The sequence below is a fragment of the Dicentrarchus labrax genome, unplaced genomic scaffold (genome assembly GCF_905237075.1).
Source record: "Dicentrarchus labrax unplaced genomic scaffold, dlabrax2021, whole genome shotgun sequence".
NCBI classification, from domain to species: Eukaryota; Metazoa; Chordata; class Actinopteri; family Moronidae; genus Dicentrarchus; species Dicentrarchus labrax.
In genome coordinates, this window is record NW_026136707.1 from 13,531,849 (window position 1) to 13,554,959 (window position 23,111).

The 23,111-nt window shown below is 38.5% G+C and overlaps 1 protein-coding gene and 1 long non-coding RNA gene across 4 annotated transcripts; one reads left to right on the top strand and one right to left on the bottom strand.

Moving 5' to 3' along the window:
- The first annotated feature begins 7 nt into the window (after nucleotides 1-7).
- On the top strand, nucleotides 8-22,005 carry pde11al (phosphodiesterase 11a, like). Of its 3 annotated transcripts, XM_051406793.1 has the most exons (21): nucleotides 8-76; nucleotides 8,911-9,695; nucleotides 10,455-10,613; nucleotides 11,840-11,929; nucleotides 12,207-12,347; nucleotides 12,492-12,556; nucleotides 12,760-12,880; nucleotides 13,036-13,111; nucleotides 13,195-13,262; nucleotides 13,396-13,488; nucleotides 14,642-14,692; nucleotides 14,898-15,044; nucleotides 15,150-15,257; nucleotides 16,693-16,802; nucleotides 16,886-16,976; nucleotides 17,665-17,765; nucleotides 17,904-17,981; nucleotides 18,084-18,147; nucleotides 18,443-18,517; nucleotides 18,628-18,711; nucleotides 18,796-22,005. In XM_051406793.1, the coding sequence occupies exons 2-21, from the start codon at nucleotides 8,922-8,924 to the stop codon at nucleotides 19,120-19,122; spliced, it is 2,823 nt and encodes a 940-aa protein (XP_051262753.1). In that variant the 5' UTR covers nucleotides 8-76; nucleotides 8,911-8,921; the 3' UTR covers nucleotides 19,123-22,005. The 3 variants fall into 3 exon arrangements, with proteins under 3 accessions (XP_051262753.1, XP_051262752.1, XP_051262754.1); XM_051406792.1 differs by lacking the exon at nucleotides 8-76 and having other exon boundaries at nucleotides 6,101-9,695; XM_051406794.1 differs by lacking the exons at nucleotides 8-76; nucleotides 18,796-22,005 and having other exon boundaries at nucleotides 6,101-9,695; nucleotides 18,443-18,521; nucleotides 18,628-18,699.
- On the bottom strand, nucleotides 3,110-4,108 carry LOC127367181 (uncharacterized). The gene is made up of 3 exons (XR_007885445.1): nucleotides 4,018-4,108; nucleotides 3,430-3,518; nucleotides 3,110-3,345 (listed from the first exon to the last, which is right to left on the bottom strand). It is a non-coding gene; the product is annotated as an uncharacterized LOC127367181 (long non-coding RNA).
- Nucleotides 22,006-23,111: the final 1,106 nt, after the last annotated feature.

The window sequence follows — 23,111 nt, forward strand, 5'->3', positions numbered from 1 at the left end:
ATGACGCGCTGAGGGCATAGGAGGACCCCAAACGCAAGGACACACGCAACTAGAGTCACACTCATCACTTTGCAAAGTAATTAAATTCTTGTTTTTTTTTAAAGTAGTTTATTGTTTAATTACAGTTTTAATTGAATCTTACATCCGCGTCTCTATATGTGCGAAGAAGGAGTGGGATTACTCTTTTCTGTTTTGTACTGACTGTATGGGATAGTGAAATGATGTCGAAGCCACTAAAATTATTAGACAACCGTTATCAGAAAAATGAAATGAAATCAGAGTGATAAATAACGAATTTGGGGGCCGTAAATGGTGATATACTGCCACCTGCTGGACGAATCACAGCTTTTCAGTTGTGCTCGTGGCTTAATGAGAAACATGTAGTCAAAGAAGTAGAGAATCTTTTACAAACAATTTCTGAGATGTAAAAAGATTAGCAAATGTCTATGACGAGTGACTATGTAGTTTTAGAAATGTATATGACCTTGAATATGACATAAGAACGAATTTTGGTATAAATTTATAATAATGGTATAAATCATATACTTAAGTCATACATAACTATTGTATGACTCATGATGATTTAATGCATGATATAATGCAGGATGCTCCATGAATTCCTGCTGCTTACCACTAACAAATGCTAAAGTCACTATGACTTTTTGTGATTAGTTCACTCTTAATAGATCACTTAAGGAATGTTTATAATTAATAGTTACTTCATACTTAATAATAATAATTAATTGATACGCAACCAGTTAGATGAATTCCTATTGCATAAAGGTTTGTTTTTCAGGACCTTACATTTTGTTTTTCTGTTGTTCAAAGCAGTGGAGCTTAAACATGCCTGATCATTCACCATTCATCATTTTGTAAATGTATCAAAAATACCATTGGGTTTATTCTCATAGAAATATGAAGCTTTTTTCAGAGAGGCTGAGCAAATGCATAAATAAACTTTTATTTATCTGGAATTTTTGGTTGCATATCAATTAATGTATGAATTAACATCGCTTAAGTGTTATCTAATCACAAAAAGTCATAGTGTTTTTAAAATTTGTTTGTGGTGGGCAACAGGAATTCATGATACATCTTGCATTATTTCCTGCAGTAATTCATCAGGAGTCATGCATTAAACTTATGCAAGACTTAAGTATATGATTTATACCATTATTATGAAGTGTTGTCCGAGGTTTGTTGCACAATCACAATAAACAAAAACAACAATTTCAACAACAAAACCAATCTTATCTTGGTTGCCTGTAAGAAGTAACCTTGTTAGAAGTTGCTTCACAACTTGAGCTTGTCTACAATATTCATTTTGCTGTGAGAGCCATTATCATTGTGTTTTTTTTTCTTCTGAAAGTCTGAATGAGAGGCTGTTATATCTCCTAAGGTTGCAGGCTTGCTGCTCAAGGACTCAATGTCACAAAAAAACCTTTCACAGCGAGTCAGCCTGACTGAAAAGGCATGTTTTTCTTTCACACTGGCTTGAAGGTTACTGCAGCACCTGTAATACAGAGAGATGGATTCCATAACACAGCCAACACAATGCTCTGTGGTGAACTCTGTGTCACATTTGTGGGGCGGGGGAATGTACTTCATACAAATTTTCTGCTCTGTAAAATGAGAGAGGTGACAGTAAAGACCAAAGTATTCATGTGTGCTGCATTATGAATTTACTGCTGCTGAGTATTCCTTCTGTGTGGACTGTGCTGGCAGACTGAACTCACACAAGTGAGCTTTGAAGGCTGTTTCCTTTATTTTATCCTTACAATTGGCTGTGGCTTATGGGAGCCTTATATAAGACTATTATTGTATAATACATTCTGAGCTCTAATGAATATTGCAAATGAAAAGTGTAGAAACAAAGTACAAATTAACAATATTTTCAAACTGGCCGGGCTGAATTAACAGTCTTGAGAGTTGCTTGAAAGAAAACCACAGACTTAAGATATTTTAATGTATTAGCATATGAGAACTCTGACAGCCTTTATAGTAACTCTCTGTTTCTGTGTCAACCAGTGTACGACTGTATGTAATGTGTGTGTTTTGATGTATGAGGTTTTCCCCTCTGAATGTTTTAGGCTTTTTTTCAAGATTAACAATTTCAGATAGAAAATACAAATGTCTATTCAAGAAACTATATTCAAGTTGCTCCAATTCTGATCTAAAAATTAAAAGTTATTTTTTCCTGTGTATTTTAGGCAGATTAGATGCTTGAATCACATGACTGATAAGAACATATCATAATAGGACCAAGGTATAAGGAATTCCTTTCTGGCTCGATTTCTTGGTAGCCTACTTGTTAAAGATTGAATTTTGGTCATTTGAACTTGTTAAGAAAATGAGATTGAAGATAAATTGTAGCTTAGGGAAGCCAAAAAGCTGCCACACCATTTATTTACTTCCAGGATGTTAAAATTAATGTCCATTAGGTTATCCATGGAGGTAGTTACAGTTGATCCCATAGAAATCATGTTTTTTCCCTGTGACTACATTGTCCCTCAAGTTCACAGCAGCACATGTGATTGAGCTGTTAAAGTTGCGATGGGCCATCGACTTACTGAATGAATTTTGAAGGTTCAGGAGGCTGTGAGGTGCTGCACCTTCTGTACACACAGTCCCAACTTTGTCCACAGGGCAAATGCTGGGCAGCACAGTAGGCCTCGGCAGGATGCAGGGGTTAGAGGTACTGCGTGGCAGCTCTCTGCCCTTTGCCAGTTCCTCCTGCTCTGAAGCTGCCCTTGATAATAACTCAGTATGTGATTCAATACCTGCCAGGTCTTTGGCTACAGCTGACTGACTGAGGCTAGATACATTTCTTCCAGCTTTAAAATGCTCCTTTTTGCTACTTGGTTCCTCCTTTACACACAGCTCGATCAGTCTTTTCTCTCTGCCGACCTCCTGGGAAAGTGGGCGGTTGTACAGGTCTAGGGGTTTCTCTGTGTTTGCGGTCCAGTCAGCGTTAGCCTCTTGGCTGCTCCGTGACACAGATACTTGCATAGGACTATCAATAAACTGGACTTTACAGTTTTCTCTCTCTCTGCCCTCATATGCAGTGCTTTTGCTCTCAGATTGTTGTTTGTGTAAGACCTCCTGGGACAGCTCAGCTTCTGTGGAGCCAGTGCTGTACGTTGATTGACTATGCCCCTTTTGGTTTGGATGTGGTGCCTCATTATGTTTAGCTGTGATCTCTTGTGGCCTATATTGGTTTACAGTAGCTGAAGAAGTGCCTTGGTTTGGAGCTTCAGCAGCAGTGGGAGTGCATGTTCTCCTTTCCTGTATTCTTCTACACCCGTTTCTCGGTTTAGAGGGAAGAAACACAGGAAAGGACTTTTCTCTCTGTAGGTAAAGGAACACATTAGGATTAAGGTTGCACACTGTAAATGTTACTGTAAAATGGCACAATGTTCTTAAGGATTTTACCAGTGGTGCAGTGTGTGAATTCATCCCAGTGACGTCACTAATTCTTTCCTTGAAGTCACCTATCTTTAGAGGATTCACTGGCCCCGATCCTTAGAAAATGAAATATCAAATATTTATTATTACAATATTAATGGTTATTGATGTTCAAATTATGCATATTCCATTACTGCATTATTTATTACTTTGCAAAGTGTCTGTACACACAGGCTTTCATCATTTCAGATAGCAAAATGTATAGTGTTCTTATATATGTTTTTCAGCTTCCTGCTAAGGGACTGGATGAAAATAACTGTGGAGGAGAAGGGGTCAGAGAAGGGTATTGGTCTTTTTTCTTTTGGTTGAAGGGATGGTAGTCAAACTTCTTTGAGAGAGCAGTGGATGGGTTATTCCTTCCCTTGCGATAGGGACAGCTTTCACATCTTTTTCAAATCAACAGCATAGTCCAAAGTTTGGGAAGGTTTTTGTTTGTTTTTATAAAAGGAATATAACATATAATATAAAAAATATTAGGGTGTTACATAAGAAATATAACACCCCTATCATTTTTGTACAGTCACTATCATTTTAACAGTCTTTAGGCTCCTTTACCTGTGTAGTGCATTTGGTAAGAGGTGACCCACTGTGTCCTCTCCAAATTTTTCAGCATGTTGCTTGTCCGCTCAGACAACGACAAATCCCAGTCACGAAGTTTAGGGTTTGGCAGCACCGTCTTTGGAGGAGTGGGGTAGAAAACCTGGTTCTGTCCCTTCAATGGCTTTGCATGCTGGAGGAAGGTATTATTTGAACTATTGTCATTTTACGTATTGGATAAACTCAAAGATAATGTGAAGCCACATTCCTCACCTCCAAGAAGCCTTGTTCTCCAGGCCACATAACAGCTTTCTTCCTGGTTTTCATGGATGTCTCCAAGATCTCATGTCGATATGGACTACCTGTGCATGGAAATAAAGATATCTTAAACCTCCCTGGAAACACCTATTCTATTGTACCACTATACGTATGTTGCCCTCTTACCTATAGTTTTGCTCAGCAGAGTGACGTCTGGTGCACTATTTGGGATCATGTGGTTGGGGAAAAGTTGGGAAGCTGCTCTGACTCCTGTTTCAGGGTCATCTGGAGAGCGGAATGATGGGAACATTGCAAACTTGGAGATGTGGGATGAATAGGGATGCTCTTTTGGAGTTGCAATCGTTATCATTTTCTCCCTGTTAGAGGTAGCAGGAAATTAAATTAAGGTGAAGTGCATTAAAGACACATGAAACGGTAAATGCAAATGGTGAGCTTGTAAAAAGAAGAAATCCGTTTATTATTTGTTTATGTCTACAGAAAAGGTTATCCCAGAAAGTACTCACGCCATATTTATATCAGTTGGTTTTGGTATGCTGGGAAAATAACCAAAATGAATGTTATCATTCTGGTTGAAAATTCAGTAAACACGTTAATAATGGCTATATTTAGGATGAATCAATGGCTACTCACAGCTGGTCATTGAGACGAACTTTACTTTTCTTTCTGCCAGTATTGTCATAACGATGTAGACTGGTGATAGGCCTGTGAAATTAGTACAATTTTGCTACATTTGATGTATTAAATGTTTAATTATACAACTGTCTTTGTACTTACTCAGATATGATGCCTCCTCCATAACCAAAGTGATAATGGCCATTTAAATCAGATGGGGTGCTGTGGTTTAGTGGGGACATGGGCTCCATCTGGCCACTGGAGCTCTGACTCCAAGAGAGGGAATAGTGAGTGTAAAAATACAGAAAATGAAACCATGTCTGCTAATCAATGTTGTTGTTTTGTCTAATTGTTTGATCATGAGAGATTGAAATATTTGAAATATGTGTCACACAACCAACTTGGCTCATAAAATAAGTGGTAATTTTATACACATGAATAGCATTGTAGCACAAGTTATGGCACAGATAAAACTGCATACATGTATGTGAAATGACATGAAATTAAATCACAAGGTAGTATTTTAGTATTAGTATTTACCACAAGATTTTGTAATGTGATCATAGCCGGCAGTGGCTCTTTTATACTACATTAACAATTTACAGTTATGAAATACAGCAATTACCCAACAGTAATCAACAAAGAAATCACAAAAACACACTCTCATGTTCAATTACCTGGGCAGTGGTATCGAGAAAATCAATGGGATTTTTTCCTGTTATGAATTACCAAAAAACCCCAAAAACCTAAAAACCTACCTAAAAAAACAAACAAAAAACCCCCCACAGATCCAGGGAAGTCTATTTTATCCTCCTGCTGCAGATATGGGAAGCATGTCTTCTTGGTCGAAATGGATAAGAGTATAACCGGTGAAGCTTTCGTTGACAGAACAGGACTTCCTCGTCTTCACTTGTGACCAGTGAGGTGGGTCCTGGGACTGCCAGACTGATGGTATTACAACAAACAATAGGATCAGAGTGGGTGACACCCAATCCAGCTGACAGCACATAGTGTGTGAGCGGGGATATACTTTAAAAAGTCTCTGTAAGGCTGAAGACTAAAGACTGTAGCAATTTGGTTTGCTAAGACCAGAAAAAATATGAACAGTAACCTTCTGAAAATCATTATTTGTCCTTGTTGTGTAAAACTGGTGGTCAAGATGTGCTGATATTTCATATTATATCAATATTTTCATATCCAGTGCAATCACTGCTCAGGATGTCCATCATCCGGTCATCAAGCATGGATCTGATAATATTACATGTTCACAGTTTGGTGAACTCATACAACTAAGCATGGAGCGGAAACTTGGTCTGACCAGGACATGCTGACACCAGATACTTGTGCAGGTGGTGTACGGTTACAGGAGTCAGGTTTTGTTGTCTCCATTCCTATGCAACATGGAAAGACTTATACATTATCACTGTATGCCAAAGAAAAAAACAACAAAACTTGTTCAAAGAAAGTCTTAGGAGCAATCTAGAAGGTAATTTCAGTCTGAGAACTGTCCTGTTCTTATGTTGATTTAGAAATTGTGTGCTCATTTTGTAGAACATTTCCTTCTAGGATTTAGTAGATGTGCTAGACGTGCACTGTCCGTGGTGCTCTTACTCTGCTGTGACTGAGCTTGCATGAATAGGAGTAACTTATCGCGCTAGACTACGCATACTCTGATGAAAGTTAAAAATGACAAAAAAGTGACCATAATGCAAATTAATTTCCCCAATTTTAAGCCAAGAATGGCTTTGTGTCAGGAGAGTTCCTGAAACTTTTCATATCAAAGGACTCTAAATTGTATTAATCCTCAAACTCCATTTGAGGAGATTTTGTCCCAATTAAAGAACCTCATTGTGTCAGCCCCTAGTAAGTAAATCAAAAGACTTCCTGATTTTACTAAGGGACCCCAGAAAGCCTGATGATCTCCTGTCCACATTTATTGGATTGACTACATAATATGAATTTATTTTACAGCAATATAAAAACAACATGACATTAAAGCCCCTGAAAACTTCATGACAAAATAATCAACAATTATTTATTCAGACTTTACACTCTCATCTGCTTCATCAGGACTGTGTGTGGGTGGGTGTGATTAGATTTTATTAACAGTGACCAAAAAGCCACCAAGTGTGGTTTGAATATAGTTCAATCCTGATTGATGCACAACATTTTTCACCATTTCCTAAATGAGCAAGTGAGAAGAGCACAGAGAAGAAAAGAGAAAAACAAAACTAACGTCAGAAAATATTGTGTTCATGTGTTCATTACATTACTCATAAAGTTGATTGAGAGGATACATTTACTACATTTAGAAGCCCTTTGAAATAGGACAGCACACACACCTGGTCTGCTCCAGACTCTTTAAATACCAGTTTTCAATCAGCACACAACCAAGACTTATAATCAATGCAGCTGCCTCTCCATGGACATGACATGGACTGCTTTCTAAGCAGCAAGGTTTGTCTCATTTGTTGGCCTTCACAAGACCCATATTCTGCATTCTGCTTTTTAATTGGGATTCCCAAGAGACCTTGTCCAAAGTCTCAGCAAAACACCCAAGTCCTATCAAGCAGCCTAAGCTAAGTCCAGCAACCAATTACCCTGCTCTGCCCCAGCGGAACCGCCGCTCTCCGGATTATATTTCTTTCTGCTGCATTGTAAATGTGCAACAGTCTACAGAGATTTCACTAACATAAAGTTATTGTGCAGATGCAGGTTGATGCTTAACCCCTACAGGGTTGTACACAACAACAGAAATCCAACTTAACTTCATCAATAACCTCTGAAACACTGAGAAATTAATTTGCCTCTACCTAAAGGAAAAGCAGACATTGATTATTTTCTCCATCTGTGTTGCAAATTACTATTTTAACCCTAGGGGTCAAAAAGCCTACTAAAGACCATACATTCAGCATTGGGCCCCTACTGACCCCTGAAGTACTGCTAAAATACTACCTAGTATTTTTTCTTTGAATGATTTTATTGAGGAATATTCACCATGTGAGCTCAACATGTACTGAAAGAATTATTATATAAACTAAAAAAAAGAAAGGTCTTTAAATTAGCACAGGGCATTTGCAGCAAGTCTTCATACTGTAGATCTTTACTCATTACCTTCCATGACCACAAAAATATTCACATGAGTGTCTCATCTGCCTGCCTTTGTGGTTGAGTTTGGTTAAATTTGGGCGACCAAAACCAACTTAAAGTTAGAGAAGGATGGTGGTCAAGGTTAGAGCATCGACTGTTGTAGTGGTACAGCCAGTGTGTGGGTGTTTGTATGTGTGCGGGGAGGTGTGTCTTTCACTTAACTGCAAGGTAACACACATCTATCTATCTATCTATCTATCTATCTATCTATCTATCTATCTATCTATCTATCTATCTATCTATCCACTGTGTTGTGAAAAACCTAAAATCATTTACTAGGTCTAGAGCTGCCACTATATAGGCCTATATAATTCTTCTTAATCTTTTCAGCCCAAAATGATTCTTTTATTATTAAAATGTACACTTTTGACTTTTTTTGGGGGCTATCTCTTTCCAACAGCTCATAAATGTAAATGAAACATCAAATTCGTTCTCGGTTTTGATTGGAGCCCTGCACAGAGTGTCTCTGGTGGTATAGAATAAAGAGAGCTAGTCAACAGCCTGCCCTGTAGTTGTTGTTTTTTTTTTTTTCTAGGGAGAGAATATGTAGGCGCCTTGTTTTTCTACACCTCTGCATAGTATTCCACAGAAATCCCCAGAGACACAGCTCAATCTCTGTCTTGACAGGCAGCTGTACGTCTCAGACGTCATCAATCCGTTCTCAAATAAACTGAATCCATCTGACCACTTCTTCTGCTCCCAGTATTTCAGCGGAGAATACGGTGGACTTGCCCATATGGGGGATGAATTAATAAATGTTTAGAGGACATCACTTCTCTGAGAAGCTCGGCTGCAGCCGCATTCCCCCCCCGTCATCTACTCGTAAAACTCTTGTTCTGTTACATTGAGTGTCTCATTTGGTCCTCACAGCAGCTTTCACCATGACAACGTTTGACTTCTCGGATGTAGAGGCGTTTTTGGACTGCCATCCAGATCTCTTCGAGGAGTATCTCGTTCGAAAGGCGAAATGCGATCAGGTAAGCAGATGGTTGAAGGAGCATCAGCCGTCGAAAGTGTGCACAGCTGAGGAGAGGCGCGGCGCTGCCAGGGACCCGCTCAGGCCGACCAACCCGGACGGGCTCCGGCGCAGATCGTCCCACATGGAGCTGCGACGGAACTTTGCCCGGTCCAAAGCCACCACCGCACACCGGACCTACGACGAGCATGTGAGCCTGAGCCAACACGAATCCCAGTCCAGCATGAGGCGCCGTGCGCTCCTGCGTAAAGCCAGCTCCCTGCCTCCGACCACCGCGCACATCCTGAGCGCCCTGCTGGAGTCTAGGGTTAACGTGCCTCAGTACGCGTCCAGTGCCATCGACTACAAATACAGACTTAAGGAAACCAACGAGAGGGAGTTTTTCTTGGAGTTAGTGAAGGATATCTCCAACGATTTGGACCTGACAAACCTCAGTTACAAGATCCTGATCAATGTGTGTATCCTGGTAGATGCAGACAGGTGTTCGCTCTTCCTTGTCGAGGGACCCGCGCATAAGAGAACACTGGTGTCCAAATTCTTTGATGTGCACTCAGGCACCACTGTCAGACCATCCTCCAGCACCCTAAACTCAAATGAAGTGCAAGTGCCATGGGGAAAGGGTATCATTGGATATGTGGCAGAACATGGGGAAACTGTAAACATCTCCAACGCATATGAGGTAAATATGAGCCTGGTCTACATCTGTATGATATTTACATGTTGTTATACTTTTACAAAAGTTCATGCAGACGTATTTACAGGAAAAGGAGCTATTGATAAGGGATGTATGACGGGATCAGACCTGTGGTTTTTTCACCATTGGGAGTGAACTTGAACATAGACAGTAAGCTCCCTGTTGGCCACATTCCTACATGAAAATTGTTTTGCATTTTAATTAGTTGTTTTTGAAGTTCCTCGAAGGGGTCGCTGAACTCGACGAAATGGAGAAAAGCCAAGTAGGCTAATTGCCACAGTCATGTCAGAATAAAACCACTATAATAATCAAAGAAAAAGGCAGGAAAGCAAGCATTATAATCCTCGCAGCTTCCCACAAGCCAGATCTCGTGTGATACGCTACCAATTGCGCTCCACATCATCATTATATCATGGCCCTGGGCTGCTTGGGAGGCTAAGGCAACATGATGATGCGGATCCCCCTGAGGTCTATTACTGCAATAGTCTCGATATGTGTCAGCGAGGGTTTCTGCCCATAGTAAAAACAAAAGGCATCCTGCAGAACCGTGAATTTAAATAGGCGATAATCAGACCTGTGCGTCATGGCTGCTTTATTGTACGTGACACAAGCGCGTAAAACCCAAATGTTGTAGGAATGTGGTCTTACAGGGCATTTACTGGGCACAATGAATGTATTTGTGTGTTAATGTGGACTCATTTTCGATTCATGTGTAATATGTGTTTTATGTGACCACTATTCCAGGACCACCGCTTCAGTGATGAGATAGACAAGTTAACAGGCTACAAGACTCAGTCCATCCTCTGTATGGCCATCTGTAACAGTGATGGAGAAGTCATTGGTGTTGTACAAGCAATCAACAAAAATCCCATGGGTACTCCCTTTACTGAGGATGATGAGAAGGTGAGGCTTGATCATGTCTCTCAGTTGCAAAAACATTTACTGTTACACACCACACACCACATTTTATTGGCTATTCAACTTCTGGATTATTGTAGTTGATTTGACCATTAAGGGCACTTTAGAGATGGATTTAAAATTGGATTCTTGTGGAGCAGCGAAGACTCCCCTTCCCACCATACACACTTATTGCACAGAAACTCTTGAGCCATGCAGTGAAAAACATTATATTTATACTGTGAATCTTCTTAATGGCTGTGGAGAGGGGCAAAGTGTTCCCTCAGAAGCAAAATGCTAGAAATATGATGGGAGGAGGTCAACCTCTTACTCAAGTATGGGACATTAACTATGTCTGGCTATGCAATATAAACGCACACTTAGGAAACACATTTTGAATTGATACACTTTCAATTGCTCCATGAGCACTCCACTTGAAATGGGTTTACTAGGATCTGTATGTTGTAGGTTCAATTACAGTTCCACAGCTGATGAGTTCAGTTTCATCCTCCCAGTTTGTTGATTAGTAAATAATATATTGTGTATCTCGCACATGTGAACAGCACTGCCCAGGCAATAAAAAAAGTAAAGGTGCTCGTTTAATCTGGCTCACTCTGGGCAAATACATTGAAAAGAAAAAATCAAGAAAACCAACTACTGCCAGATGCAGGTGTAATAAATCTTTGTAGTCAGTAATAAAAACATCAAACAGTTTATGGTTTATTCACCTTTGCAAGAGTTCAGCTGCACTTAGAGGCAGCAGTTTGTCCACAAGGTGGCAGAATAAAGTTGTGGAAAATCATCTTTTCCCAATATGTTCTCTGGCCTCCTACTTCAAATAACTAAACTTTAAACAAAGCTTTGAATTTGTAGTAATTTAAACATTCAAAGTACTTTGCTGTATGTGAATATAAAACCATACTCTAAATAAAGCTAAAGCAAAACGATTTTATTAACTACTGTTGCGCAACAAAGATGCTGAAAATAGAAAAACACATCTTGATCTGCCAGCTTATCAAGACATTTTAGGGCTCTTGATGTCTTACTAAATGCCTTTTTTCTCTAAATCAGTACTTCATTCAAAGGAAATCTGTGCAGGAAAACAACTAACTCCATCATGACTTTCTACCCCCATCCCTACACACACTGTCTCTTGTTTGGTGTAGCATACAGATAGCTAACATTTACTGATTATGCATAGCTTTCACCATTTTTTTTGTACTTTTACCCAGGTACTGCAGATGTATCTACCATTCTGTGGCATATCGATTTCCAATGCCAAGTTGTTTTCGGAGTCTCGCAAAGAGTATGAGAGGAGTAGGGTAAGAAACTATAAACTGTGCATTTACAAAAAGATGTTCGTCACTGGAGAATTAACAGTAACAAGTCTTTATACTTAATTGAAAAATACCGAGAACAGCAATTGAATTTCACTGTAGACACATCAACATACCTTACGTTTATAGTGGGTATTCATTATTCAATAGTTTTCGTTAACATATTACCACAGAGAAAAGACCATTCTACTGCATCCTTCAACAACACAGTCAACACTGTGCAAAGAACATAAGTCATTAGTGTCCTTTGACGTGGTCATAGGCTCTGCTGGAGGTGGTCAACGACCTGTTTGAGGAGCAGACTGACCTGGAAAAGATTGTTAGGAAGATCATGCAGCGAGCGTTGACCCTCCTGCAATGTGAACGCTGCTCTGTGCTTCTCCTCGAAGACATCGACTCACCTGTGAGACCTATGGCTCTTTATCAGCTTTTCAGATACAGATTCACTTTTCCATTAAACCATGTAGCCTTTCTTGTGCAAAACTCTTCTACCTTTGTTGCTAAGTGTCGTTGCTACTGGTTGTGATGATACATGTCTCTTCTATAGGTTGTGAAGTTCTCCAAGACGTTTGAGCTCATGTCTCCCCTTTGCAACATGGACCATGACATCAGGTTAAAGAGACATTATGAAAAAGACACTGGCAGACCGACAGTCAGAATTATTATTTATTCTAGGGGGATACTAGGGGGGTATCACCACAGCAACACACACCATAAATATATATGTGGATGCACCCAATATTTGGCTGTTGTGTTACACATCTAAGTTCCCAAACCTGACCATTGCCTCTTGTTTGTGTTATTGGCCACATCAGCATGGAGAAGCTCTCGTGTTCTGATTGGCTGATCAATAACAGCATTGCTGAGCTGGTGGCTTCCACAGGACTGCCTGTTAACATCAGTGACGTCTGTCAGGACCCACGCTTTGATGCTGAGGTATGGACACAACTGTATTCTTCAGTGTTTGTTTTTGTTGTATTTTTGTTCATTTTCCAGTCAAAGAAAAAATCAAGGCCTAGGAAGATCTTTAAAATCTAAATGTTTCAAACAAACATTAACTGTTCTCAGTCATTGTTACTGTCTCTTTACAGGCGGATCAGGCCTCAGGGTTTCACATCAGATCAGTGTTATGTGTCCCTATCTGGAATCGAACTCATCAGATAATTGGTTAGTTCAGCAGTGATCAATTTGTCCTCACTGGGAAACTAGTTTTCACGTCACAGTTGATGATGTATGTGTTTTTTCTACAGGGGTTGCACAAATTCTGAATCGCCTAGACAGGAAGACCTTCAATGATGCTGATCAGAGACTGTTTGAGGTTAGCCTTTTTTTTAAACACGGATTACAGCTGTTCCATCAATACTTTGTTTTAAGTGTTCAGTGTTGCATTGGATACACATGCCAATTCAGGTTCCTGTTATGTGTTTTTTCTCTGGCGTTTTCTTGTACAGGCATTTGTGATATTCTGTGGACTTGGAATCAACAACACTATGATGTACAATCAAGTAAAGAAGACATGGGCCAAGCAGTCTGTAGCACTGGATGTAAGATACATTGTGCTCCTATTTTTAACCATCACTCAATTATTTTAGAATTTTTTTTAGATTTTTCTTTTTGTTTTCTATATTGTTTTTATTCTGTCAATATCTTCTCTTTTCCTATTATTCCTGCATCTTTCAAAATGTGACAAATTACAAAAAATAATAAAGATGTTTAAAAATGTAGAACAGCAAACAAAAAACAAAACAAAACAATAAATCAATGAATGTAAAAAATATAATCTTCTTTTAATGAAGTATTTTACAGAAATACATCATCCACTAGCTACCAGTCTTTTCAAAGCACTTGATGGACGTACAATGAATATATTACCAGTATTAAAACTATATCCCATTCAAACAAACATTATTACATATATACTTAAATATATGCACTTATACACAGTAGAAATACTTAATGAAGTTGGTTTATTTAACAATCATTAAGATTACTGAAGAACTTAACACAAGCAGTCTTGATGATGAATTTAAAAAAATAAATGCAAACAATCTAAATTAATGTAAATCTTAATAATGTAAAACAGACTTTTATTACACCTCTTAACATCTACAAATCATCTAATTGTCTCATCTAAAATGAATGTATGATAAAACAGTGATTGAAGTGGCGTCACTGATTAATGCTAATCTTAACAGACTTTCACATTCATTAGTGTCTCCATCTGTGTTGTGCTCCACTGCCCGGTATCTAACCTGAGCAGTTACATTATCCTCAGCAAACATGGTACTGCTTCTCTACCATAAATATTTCAGCTGCTTTCAATAATTCATGATAAATACATGTGCTAGTCTGCTCACCTCTCATCAAAGGCAACACACACTTTTGTATTTCTGTCACATAATCTTTGTTGTTTCTTTAAACACCTGATGGATTTCGCTTTTCGTCAGGAGAGCCTAAATATAGCGACAAATTGTTTTAAAAAGAATAAATGTACTTTCTTTGATCCTGATTATGTAACATGATAGATCACGTCAGAATTCTTGGAACATATTGATTATCTTTTGCAGCAGTAAGACTATTTCAGAGTATGTCTTTAAGGTTTTCATTCACCTCATTAGCATGTGATCAGCGTCAGAATAAGTTTTCTATATGACATAACTGTGATATATTTGTTTGGTATGATTCTTTTTTATTCAGATGTTGTCCTACCATGCAACCTGTTCCAAGGTAGAAGTTGACAGACTCAAGGTAATACTCAGATAGGAATATTAAGAAAACAACATTGATATATGCACATTATCACTATACTAACTTTCTGACATGTATGAAATCTGATACCTGTGAGTGTTTGAAAGTGAAGTGCAATTTTAAAACTGTCTGCAATGTGTTTTAGTGCTTGACTTCCTCTCTTGCTGGCACTGTGTGATTGACAGCACTGTCCTTTCCCCCTAAGGCAGCTAAGATCCCCCTGAGCAGTGAGTTAGGCATCGATGAGTTTCACTTCAACGACTTCTCTTTGGACAATGACGCTATGATCACTGCGTCACTCCAGATGTTTCTGGAACTTGGTGTCGTCCAAAAGTTTAAAATTGACTATGAGGTGATGGTCTGGAATATATCATGTAATGTCAGGCACTAGAGTCCACAGTGTGTGTATATATATATATATACTGTATATATCACCAGTAGGTCTGTCTTCTTGTAGGTTTTGTGCCGCTGGCTTCTGACTGTGAGGAAGAACTATCGAACTGTGGCGTATCATAACTGGAGGCATGCCTTCAATGTGTCGCAGTGCATGTTCGTTATGATCACAGTAAGTTTTAAGATGCATCAAGTGAAGTTAGTGTATTGCTTTCAAATAACCCTACTGTCCCTACTGGGTCAGTCTTTGTTCCAACCTACAGAACTTTATTTTCAGTTCTAGTGAACATCCCCTATTTTATTCAGTATAAACATCATATTACTTCAATGACAAACAAGCTAATATGGTATATATACAGTATGCTACTGACATACAGTGTGAAATGAGGTTATTTTTCAAGAGGGAAATGGATGTTAAGTGGTTAATAACTGTATAAGTTTGCTTTGTATGTCTACAAAAATCATGCCCGAGTCTGTTGTCGCATGTTGCCCCCTTCATCCCTCCGAGTTTCCTTTCACTCTCTGCTGTCAAACTATCTAATACAGTAAGGAAAAACTTCCAGCAACAGAAACCAACCAAACTTAGATCCTAGATGAGGATAACAAGTTGTCAAGGTTATTTTTAAAGCCTGTCCTGAGTAAAGTAAGTCTCAGTGGAGCTATCATTAAACTAATTCAGTGACTCAAAAAACATAGATAAGAGGAAAAACCACATGAGAAACATTGTTAGAAGAAAATTCAAAGGAGGGATATTTGGGTTAAGTCTTAAGAAATTATGAACTTTACTGGATGTTCATGCTGAGAGCAGACATAAAACCACCCACAAATGATCAAAAATGGTCTGTTCTATTCATCCTATTCTATTCTATCCTGTCCTACCCTTTCCTATCCTATCCTATCCTATCATATCATATCATATCATATCATATCATATCATATCCTATCATATCCTATCCTATCCTATCCTATCCTATCCTACCATATCATATCCTAGTCTATCATATCCTATCCTATCCTATCCTATCCTATCCTATCTCATCCTATCCTATCCTATCCTATCATATCATATCATATCATATCATATCATATCATATCACATCCTATCCTATCTCATCCTATCCTACCATATCATATCCTAGTCTATTATATCATACCACATCCTATCCTATCCTATCCTGTCTTATCTCATCCAATCTCATCTTATCCTATCCTTACCTTTCCTATTATATCACATCATATCCTATCTTATCCTGTCTTATCTCATCCAATCTCATGCTATCCTGTCCTATCCTATCCTATACTATCCCTGCCTATCCTATGCTGTTCTATCTAATCTGATCCCATCTCATCCCACTCCATCCCATTCTATCTTCTCCTATAGTATCCTATTCTACCCCATCCTACCCCATCCTATCCTATCCTATCCTATCCTATCCAGTCCTGTATATCTTATCCTATCCCTTTCCATCTCATTCTATTCCATCCTGTTCTATTAAAATAACAGGTAATACAGTAAACATAAAAATTAATAGCATAAATGGAGAATATGTGTTGTTATCGACTGTGTTAAGTTGATGGGTAATAATGTGATTATCTGCTTTCGGCAGACAGCCACTTTCCAGGATGTCCTGTCAGACGCAGAGATACTGGCACTGATGGTTGGCTGTCTATGTCATGACTTGGACCACCGAGGCACCAACAATGCATTTCAAGCCAAGTATGGGATCCAGGCCTAAAGTTTGATGATGAACAGGTAGATTATAGGTGACTTAAGGTTTCACTGTTCTGTTTTTCCTACAGGACAGGTTCTGCTCTGGCTCTGCTCTACGGGACATCAGCCACCCTGGAACATCATCACTTCAACCATGCGGTCATGATCCTACAAAGTGAGGTCAGTAATTCTGAAGTTAAGTTTACTGTATTAATTGAGTTTTCCATTTTGTAAGATTGTTTTCCTTTTCACTTTCCCTTCATTGAGAAGTGTGAAAAGGACATATCAAAAGATACTCATGGGGCATGGGGGATTGATGAGGGGCAAAACATCTGAACCACAGACATTACTGTATATTGTACTTAAGTAATGTTTATCAATGCTACAAACCACAGCCCTAAGTTAGCTTCCAATCCTGGTGCCTCGAAATACACTCAACTCAGGAAAGAAAACCCAAACAAAGCTACATAAAATACAAATATATACAATAAAAATACCATAAAACTGCATAAAAAGTAACTCTTGTGCCACCAGTGTGCAGTTTGAGCTTTGGGATGGTGCTGAGCACAAACTGCCTTGTTGGTAGGCGGCAGCAATGACCACTAGTGATGTAATAGGAGGCTGCTTTGTCTCAGGTGTATATCAGTTTGATCATTAGGAACTGTGCTCTCCATTGATTTCTTTTAACAGAGGACAAAGAAGGTCTATACACATTGCTAATTAACACTGATAATGGGAGCTTTACTTGACAGTGAGCGATGACTTTACCAATGCATTGGCTTTAAGGAGACATTTGAGTCACTATTATTCATCCTTGCCTGCCTTTGTGTATGTGCCTACTGTATGCTATTGTGCTGTTTTCTCACAGGGTCACAATATCTTTGCAAACCTCTGCTCTAAAGAATATAGCAACATGATGCAACTATTGAAGCAGGCTATTCTCTCTACAGACCTTACTTTGCACTTTGAGTAAGTGGTCTTTTTAATGGATTCTGAAGTAGTTTATGATTGGTAAAACGTAAAACTTAAATAGATTATTAATGGATAAATTGTCTATGGAGTCTTTTAACATTTTTTGTATCCTTGACTGTCTCTTTGCATTGTAAGGCGCAGAACCAAGTTCTTTGACTGTGTTCTGTCTGGAGAATTCAGCTGGACAGATGAAGGACACAGAGAAGTTCTCAGGTTTCTGCCTTTGTGCTACATAGAAACTGTTGTGTGCCAAAGTCACTTTAACTGTGAGGAGCAAAACAAGTAGCTAGAAATGAGCTTTGATGTCATCAACAGGTCCATGCTGATGACAGCATGCGATCTGGGCGCCGTCACTCGTCCATGGAAGATATCCAAACAGGTTTGAGTGCCTATTGCAAAGTTTCTCACATCTGTGCTTTCATGGTTGAGGGCTTGGAGGTGTAAAAGTATAGGTCGAATCTGGTTTTAAAACAAGCATACTGGCTGAGAAATGTGCATGTTCTCCCTGAAAAATATTGGAGTTTTCCTTGCTAAATCACTAAAAGTGAATTTAGCACAAAGTATATCAGAATGAATGCACCTTCTAGCTTTGAGCCCATGTTTTTTATATCAAAATGTTACATCATGTTTGAGAAAGATAATTAAATAATGATGGTTGGCATTCATGTCCCAAGGTTGCAGAGCTGGTGACGAGTGAATTCTTTGAACAAGGTGACAGAGAGAGGTCTGAACTTAAGCTGACCCCAGCAGTAAGTAAGCAGACTTTTAAAGTCTCATCTTTCAATGGGATTTTTTGTTGTTGTTTTTTGTCAAATTAATATTTTTGGTCATGGATGAAAGAAAATTATCATCTCTCTAGGCTATATTTGATCGCAATCGCAAAGATGAACTACCTGCCTTACAGATTGAGTGGATAGATGGTATATGTAAACCCCTTTACCAGGTAGGTAACCCTTGATGTTAGAAGTTGAACATTTACTGTGGGTCTCATCAATCAATATCAACTGTATTCTCCTGTGTTTCCTAGGCACTGCTGAAGCTCAACAGGAAGTTGCAGCCGATGGTTGATGGGATAGATGCCAATCGAAAGAAATGGCAGGACCTCTGCTCATCTTATCAGCAGACACGCAGAGTCTCACTGTCCAATCACAGTGCGGAATCAGATGAGAGCCGTCCTGAAGGTGCAGAAGCTAGTCAACAGCCAGACTCCACAGAGACTCTGAAGCCAGTTGAAAACACCAAGTTTGGGTCAAAATCTAAGTGCAGTAATGATGTGAGGTGCAGAGTGAACAAAGCTTCATGTGATGGTAAGCCAGCGTCAGCTGGCAACATTACGTCTGCAGGAAAAAAGTGAAGCAAGCTATGTGTTAAGTTCAAGTTTATCCATTAAATGGTTCACATGGGACTTTTCCCATACCCTGTGATTTTCTAACACATACACAACCCTAAAATGATTTTTAAAAATCTGGGGAAATGAAATGCAGTTTTTATCTGCTGAGCACATTGCTTCTCCCAAGTGTCACTGTGTTAAACTCAGGAGCGTGAATAATTAACGTTATTTAAAGGACAGTTTCCCATGTCTGTCTGTCTGTCTGTCTGTCTGTCTGTCTGTTTGTCTGTCTGTCTGTCTATCTATCTATCTATCTATCTATCTATCTATCTATCTATCTATCTATCTATCTATCTATCTATCTTCATTACTCAGATGCATAAGAACGAGAGTCTACTGTTGAAACCAAAGAGGGCCACTTATTACTGTAATGTTTTGTAATGGGAACTGCCTCAAAACCACAAACACATTGGGATGCCTTTACAAAACAAAAAGGAATCACTGTGATTTCTCTGTCACATAAATTGCCATTTTGAATGTAGACAGGAGCATGATCTTGTTCCTGAATGTTTCTTACTGATAGGCTGTCTTACCTCAGTTGCAAAGCTTTTGCTGCATGACATTATTTTCAGTGTTTGTAGGTTAACCGAGCCTTTGGCCTTTGTTCTGTGAATTGCATGTATGTGTCATATCAGCAGTGCACATCATCACATTAAGATGAAAACTGTGTATATCTAGGTAAGGAATGAGGCACATAAGTGTGAAAGGCCAAATGTTAGTCTACGGACTTTGTAGGGAAGGACACTGACAAAACTCCTCAGGCTGATTGTGTGTGTGTGTGTGTGTGTGTGTGTGTGTGTGTGTGTGTGTGTGTGTGTGTGTGTGTGTGTGTGTGTGTGTTTGTTTGTGTAACCTCCTAATTCCTGATGATGACACAGAGTAATACAAATGGGTTTGTCTCTTGGGTCTGAGAGTAGTGTTGTTTTTGGCAGCCTATTTTAATTTTAGTTTTAGTCTAGTCTTTGTGTCAAACTGTCGTTTTAGTTTTTATTAGTTTAGTCACGTTTACACTCTTTTTAGTCTAGTCAAGTTTCAGTCGACTAAAAGTCTGAGCATTTTAGTCTTATTTTAGTCAGAATTATCCATGACTATTTTCGACTAGTTTTAGTCGACGAAAACTGATGACATTTTAGTCTAGTTTTAGTCAATGAAAATTGTATTTTAGTCTCTTTTTAGTTATGCAATTCTATTTAACCCAGTTAATATAGTACAAGTACCTGGTATAGTATAGACAAAAGGTCACCCATTTCACAAGTCAAACAAGGTTATCGTATTATTGTATTATTGTTACCTTATAGACTCAAGAATACATTCAATTCCAGACACGGAAGACGCTCTGATTTGAATTTACAACATATTTATTTCACCTACCAAACATGTACTAAGAAGTACACACACATAAATTTAAATAAAATAAATAAATAAAATAGCTTCAAATGACAATGCCAGAAAAAAATTATATTACATTCAAGTTTAACTTAAAGAGAAACAAGGTGCTGGATTGCTCGAGCTACAATGACATAATAAAAAAGTACAAATAAAATGTGTGTGTTGGTGACTAACATTAACCCACTGCAGCTGCATCTTCTAAATAATGCCGCGAGTGGGGATTGAGGAAGTGACGCCGCCTGCGTCTGCGCAGTGCGCTGATGCAGCCCCGAGACTCAGGAAACAGAAATATTTCAAAATAATAATAATAATAATAATAATAGCGAGACGAAATAACGTTATAACATTTTGTGTCGTCACGTTTTGGTCAACGAAAATGAAGTGATATTTTAGCAGAGTTTTTATTTTGCAAACCACATTTAGTCCCGTTTTTATTCGTCAACAATATTGCATTATATATTTGATTCTAGTTTTCGTCACATGACAACCATTTACGTTGCGTCTCGTCTCGTTTCCGTCACGTGATAAAGGTTCGTGACGACGATATTTAGTCGTAATTTTCGTTGACGAAAGCAACACTATCTGAGAGTAATTTACTGTAAAGGTAAAGTTTAGTTTTTAGGGGAATATTTACTGTTTGTACAACTTATATGAATTATTTATTTCTCACCTGAGTGAGACAAACACATGCCTGTATGTATGTTAATTTAAAAAATGTATACAATGTGTATAATATATTACAGTAAAACCCCCAGGATGTGAGTGGTGACGTAATGCATCAGCAGAGCAAAGTTAGGCTAATTTCATTGTTAGATGTCTAACTGCACATAGCAGCATGAAAAACATCCTGAATGAGATTGTCTCAGAAGGGAAAAATTCTCAAAAAGCTGAACTACGCCTTTAGAAGACTTCATTATTGTGCATACAGTATGTAAAAATGTCTAAATAGAAGTTTTAAGGTTCTTGTAAAGAACAGTGTATTCATTTGTCCATTTGTTTCTACTGTTTGAGATTCATCACAGTGTTTGTAGTTAAGACTAGCCAGCATGCTGATTATGTTAGCATTATTACTGCATGTATCATATTTGATGTTGATGTTGGACATTATCTTGATGCCTTTGACTGCCCTATGAGATTTGCTTTGCATGAAATTAAGGGAAATACTTAATAGTGTTGTTACGTAAGAATATTGTTGCTGCACTATTGATGTTGAGAACAGATAAAGATTTCTATTTTCGATCACAGACTGTACCAAAATAATACATTCATTATTTTTCATACACCGGACTCTATATTTATGCAAGATGTATAATTGGCATTTTCTCCTGCTATTTATACACTGTGCACTAAAAATACATTCTTAGAGAAGACAAGAAAGTGCTACATTTCTGATAAATGGGAGTAAATCAATCTCCAGCTGGTTTTGTGAATAAAATGCTGTGGCATGGAAACTCTTCATTTCTTGTAACGTGTGGTTTATACATTTATGTAACAGATGTCGTGTATGTTTTCCAAAACACTAAGAGACGCAAATACAGCAGACTGTTAACTAGATCAGTCACAAACAAATTAAATACATGAGGAAGGGACAGATCAGACTGAAGTAAAAAATGAGATGGGCTCAGACTTCAGAAGTTCTTCCTCTACAATACAACAAGAACTCTGTTCATAATGTCAGTTTCCTTTGTTAATATGTGACCCCAGATGAAGCTCATGGAGGGTTTACAACTGTGACACTATTAATGCTGCAGAGACCATTTACAGTAATGCAAAAGCTGATTAAACTAGATGCACTGAGAGATGTGGGGATGAGGTCTCTTATAGATTGCTCTCCTCATCATTGATACAGACAGAGCAGGTTGTTTGCACCAAGCAGCTCAGTGGATCGTGTACAATAAAACATATCACATGCTATTTCTTATATTTCTTTCAGTTGATGTAGAACAAGAGTGATGCAAAGCATCGAAGCTGAAATGTTTGTATATTTCAATCTCTGTGGATGTGGATATTGATAGCTTTTTGTGACTGAAATACAGTCTTTGCATTTCTGATGCTCTGCAGTCCTGTGATTGCACCATCTGCTTGGAATAGCTTTAAGAACAGAGTGCAGAACAAAAATCCTTTTGTTCTTTCTATTAGACAATACCCATAAAAATGTTAACAAGCACTTTCCAAGTCATCTCATCATGGGGCTAAAAAGAACAAAGCTCATCTGTGAATAAAAGATTACCAGTGAGAAAAACACTTGTGACCTGAAAAGTGATGCTAAAGGTTAACTCAGCAGAGCCACAGCCTCACAGAGAGCACATTGTGGAGAGAATCTTTTACATATTCATACAGTCTCTTTTAAATCCCGTTATTCATCTGTGGAGAGTGTTTGATGTTGATTTTAATAAGGCAGTGAGGTGAGGCAACAGTAGCAGCAGCAGAAGTGTGTAAAACTCAGTGCAGCTCGACGCACATGCAGCCGCCAGCTGCCAAGCCATAGCCAGAGCAGGGGCCTTAATCTATAATTTAACATGGATTGAGTTTATTCTCCTCAGGGTTGATGATCAGGGGAAAGC

Coding starts and splice junctions, on each gene's coding strand:
- pde11al (XM_051406793.1), top strand. CDS start 8,922: ATGACAACGTTTGACTTCTCGGATGTAGAGGCGTTTTTGGACTGCCAT. Junction 12,557..12,759: donor AACATGGACCATGACATCAG/GTTAAAGAGACA, acceptor TGGCCACATCAG/CATGGAGAAGCTCTCGTGTT. Junction 18,518..18,627: donor AACTTAAGCTGACCCCAGCA/GTAAGTAAGCAG, acceptor TCATCTCTCTAG/GCTATATTTGATCGCAATCG.